Here is a 4,520-nt window from a genome sequence, read left to right as displayed (position 1 = left end):
CATGAAATTACGTATATATTTTAAAACATAACATACATCCTTATTATTTATTAAAATAATTTTATTATTGCAATTGAATATCTTACCCTTACCAAAGGAGTTGTAAATAGATCATGTCATTGGCATTGTAATTAAATATTTATCCTTACCAAAAAAGTTATAAGTAGTTCATGTCATTGGCATTTCTTGTTTACTTAAATACTAAAATTTTTCGTTCCTCACATAAATATTTTACTTCAAATATTAAATTTAGAATTTTACATAATTTAAATAAAGAAAAGAATCGAAAATTAAAAGATTAGTTGATTTTAAATTCTAAATCTAATTTAATAATCAAAATTTAGTTAAATTTGAAGTCCTAAATATTAGAAGAATAATTAAATATTAATTTCAAAATAATTATTTAAAAGTAATTGAAAAGATAATTTTATCTATTATAAATACTTTTAACGAAGGAATAGAAATTCAAAAAATATTTAATAAAGCTTTTTAATATAGAGTAAGACATGAAATACTTACCCACTTATTAAGAAAAAGAAAAGAGCTAAAGAAGAAATGAAAAATAAAAAGAGGGAATGAACAATAACGGCTTGTTGAAGCAATTAGGCGCGGGGACTAACTACCCAAACGGCCAAAGCTAATCGTCCTTTTGTTGTATAAATACATTTTCTCGTCTTCATCTTCTTCTTCTCTTCCTCACTAAACCAATTCCAAATTTTCTAAAAATCACATTCTCTTCTCCAAGAAAAGATGAAAAACAAAACCCCATTCAGTTATCGGAAAGAGGAAATTGGTTCTTGTTCAAAGATGAATCAGAAAATCAAATGGGAAATTGGTTTTACTAAAAAACTACCCAAAGATTATCATCCTGGAAAATTTGGGAGAACCATCATTGATCCATCCAGGAACGATACGTATCTTCTCAAAGAAGAAAACGGTTCTTATTCTAATGGGTGCTGCCGTGTTTACAGAGCTCTCTATTCCGAATATATGGAGGATACTGCCAAACTTGTTGATTCTGGCAATGTCACTTTGAAGGTCATCAACAGGAAAATCCACGAAAGTGATTGTCTGGAGCTTCAGCGCAGAATTGATGCATCAATAGAAGATCGTTCTTATTACACCACAATTGGAATCAAGAAAGCTTTCGCTACTGAAGACTTGTCATGTGTTTCATTGCCTTATATGTCACAGGGATCCCTTCGTCATATTCTCTCTACTCGTCAAGATAAAAGATTGCCAGAGGAGTTCATCGCTATTGTTATTAAAAAAGTACTTGCTGCTCTACGAGACGAGGTTCATAATGGGTTGCTTCCAAGGGCTCATAAGACTTTAAGTGCTGGAGATATCTTTATTCACACTACTACTGGCCAAATGTTGATCAGATTAGCATATGAAGCATCGGTTTATGATTCTGAAAAGATCAATGTTGAGGAAGATTCAAATGAAGAAGAAGCAGGTTCGTCCTCCTCTGCATTTTTGGCTCCGAAGAGAATTGCAAAATGGGGTGCTGCGCCAGAGGTGTTTGGAAGAGAAAATGATGAAGGAGTTGGACCAAAATCTGACATCTGGCTATTGGGAATAATGGCACTGGAATTAGCCTATGGAGAGTTACCTGTGAGTACCCGTGAAGACTTGGATCGTTTGATCAAAAAGTTAAGGAAGGAGCGGAGATTTCCAAGATCACTCGAAAATATGCTGATCGTCAACAATAGAGAAGTGACATTCAAGAAAGCGATGAATTTGTTTAAACGAAAGGAGGAGGTGTTTTCAGAAATGTTTGAGAGTACGGTTCGGAAATGTCTTGCTAAGAAACCAAAGAAGAGGCCAACTGCTGCGCAGCTTCTGGATAGTTATACTACATTCTTTACTCAAAAGGATATGGAAAGGTTTGAGCGATTCGTGTTGAATGCTGAGAATAATCCAGTCCCTACTACTAATTGAAGAATTTCTTGAGCAGCGGAAGATCATATTAGTGTCTGAATTTGAGATCATATTCACTGGTATTACTAAGAGGAGAAGTTTAGGTATATTCAGCAGATTTTTGGATTAACATGGATGTAAAGTACTACTTGGTTTACCCATGAAATTCTCTGTTGTTTTAGTTTGGGATCATATGGTTTTATACACATGGAGATTGAATTTCTGCTAGATTCGTCATCAGATTCTATTTTCTTCTGCTCCTTTGTTGCTTCTTCGAGTGATTTTATTTGGATAATACATTTGTACGTTCCTGTAAAGCTGATCATTGTTTTTGGATACTAAAAAGGATCTAGGCTGTATTGTTTCACAACTCACAAACCTCGGGTACTAATTAAGAGTGAAACACTCTAATTCTTTCGACAAAAAAAGTTTTGAGTTGTTAGCTAAACGCCTAGTCATTCCAGATACCTCTAGCTTAGAGTAGTGCATCATAGCACCTGTTAAATTTTCATGTCTAATAGCTCTAGCTTCCTTTAGTCTCTAAAATAATGGTACAGAAGGTATGAGATGTCTTCGAACCACTAGTCAGATTCAATTGTTTAGGAATTTAGCAGCAAAATATACTCTGTAAGCTGCAATCCTATAAATTTACTGTTAGATAAGACTTGATTGAGAGAAGCTAAATTTGTAGAGTCCATATAAATTGATCATTATAGGAATTCATACCAAGAAACGACATTAAAAAAAGTGTCAAAGAAGTTGCCACAAACATTAGCATCCTGGTTTAATGCAGTTCCAGAGTTTCAGCATATTTCCAGACAAGCATAATATATCAGTATCTGCTGCAATTGATTGTATCTCTCCCTTCAAGCACAAATAGTCTAAGAAAATGATTCACATGATTATTACTTTGCTAATACTGCATGAACATATATTGGAAAGTATATTCTGAAGAAATCTTAATAATTTTGCACAAGCTAAAACAGGAGCATATGTAAATTTTTTATAAGAATCTGTTTTCACACATGGAAAAATTTCAAGTCAAAACTAATCTAAGGAATAATTAACAATAAAAGGAGGAAGGGTACTAATTAAACATTAGTCATAGCTTCCTAGAGGTAATTTTCAGAACAAGGCCAGGGTAAATATCATCATCATCATTGATGTGAGTATTAGAAAGGTCATCACAGTTGTCGGATATCGTTTGAAGTGTTTCTCCATCTCCAACTATGTATGTTTCATCGCACAATTTGCTTGATCCTAGCTGCTGATCATAATATTCTGTAAGATTTCGAGCTTCCGAGAAAGTGCACTTCATTATTTTGCTGAAATCAACAAAAATACAAGAAAAAACTGTTGATGAATTGAAGTTTGCTGCACAAGGCTTTCTAGTGAGCCATATACATATAACATATACATATGTGTGAGATAGTCTTAATGGGGTTACTCCTCGTTGCTTGAGGAATGTTGTTTGGGTTAGTCCTAGTTTGATTTATACTAGGACTATAATTATAGTATTATAATCATGATTACCCATTTCATAATTGTTATATTAAATTTATCCCAGTATTATTAGGTAATATTATTAATCAAATACACGATAATTTCAGTCCCAAATTCTATATCGGGACAGTCCACTTAATGCCTCCAACCAAAGGGCCCCTGCATGTATATCTATATATAATCTATAATCTTTAATATATTAAAAGTGTTTGTTTGAATTTTTTGCCCTAATCTATATCTATAATTTATGATCTATTTATAATCTATAATCTATCTATTCTATATCTACATCTGTATCTATAATCTATTAAAAATGTGAACACCCTTAGAAAAGTGAATTGAACTTTTTGTCCGACGTTAAAAGTCTCTACTTACGATAAAATTATCTTTTCACTTATTTTCTCTAATTATTATATTATTATAATATTTAAAATTAAAGAGTCCAATAAAAATATATCTTTTTAAGAACTAACTAAGAGTCCTAAAATGTTTAGTAAGAATCAAATATATGGTAAGTGGCATTAGGAGAATCAATAATTAAAGAGTCCTAAAATATGTGGTAAGAAAAAGATATATTTAAACAAAAAGAGTTCTAAAAATAGTAGAAAAATATTTAGTAAGAGATTTCCTTAACATTGGGAAGGGTTTTTTCCGACCAAAAAAGGAAAAAGAAGAACAAATTTTTCCTTTATGATTAAAGGTTTGTGTCAATTATTAAAAACAAACAACACGCAACAAGAAATATCAATAGGAATAAGTACAAAATTAGTTGAGAAAATTGAAGGAAATGTGTTTTTTAAGTCTTGAATGAAGGATTGGTGACGTTGATCAACTTAAAGGGTCAAACATAATTTGAAAACTTGATTAAGTTAATTGTGGACTTGATTAATATTTTTAAAACTTTCTAATCTTTACAAAAATACAAATCAATCTACACCCCTCTCCTCTCCAAATCATTGACCGTCTCTCTCCTCTCTTTCTCGATAGCTTCCCTCAACTCTCTCCTAACCAACAGTTCTGCAAAATTTCTCCTTTCAATCCTCGGCAACTTCAACCTCTGGTGATAAATAGTCGGGTGAGTTCATTTTTGACTT

The 4,520-nt window shown here is 32.1% G+C and overlaps 1 protein-coding gene across 1 annotated transcript; it reads left to right on the top strand.

Annotated features, from left to right (window-relative positions):
• The first annotated feature begins 750 nt into the window (after positions 1-750).
• Positions 751-1,944, top strand: LOC107844250 (serine/threonine-protein kinase BLUS1-like). The gene has a single exon (XM_016688710.1). It carries the CDS (start codon positions 751-753, stop codon positions 1,942-1,944), a length of 1,194 nt encoding a protein of 397 aa, XP_016544196.1.
• Positions 1,945-4,520: the final 2,576 nt, after the last annotated feature.

Source organism: Capsicum annuum, chromosome 10 (genome assembly GCF_002878395.1).
Source record: "Capsicum annuum cultivar UCD-10X-F1 chromosome 10, UCD10Xv1.1, whole genome shotgun sequence".
NCBI classification, from domain to species: domain Eukaryota; kingdom Viridiplantae; phylum Streptophyta; class Magnoliopsida; order Solanales; family Solanaceae; genus Capsicum; species Capsicum annuum.
The sequence above is the reverse complement of the archived record's forward strand: the minus strand, read 5'-3'. Positions and strand labels throughout refer to the sequence as shown.

Excerpts from the sequence above, each read along its gene's own strand:
- LOC107844250 (XM_016688710.1), top strand. The coding sequence starts at position 751 with ATGAAAAACAAAACCCCATTCAGTTATCGGAAAGAGGAAATTGGTTCT.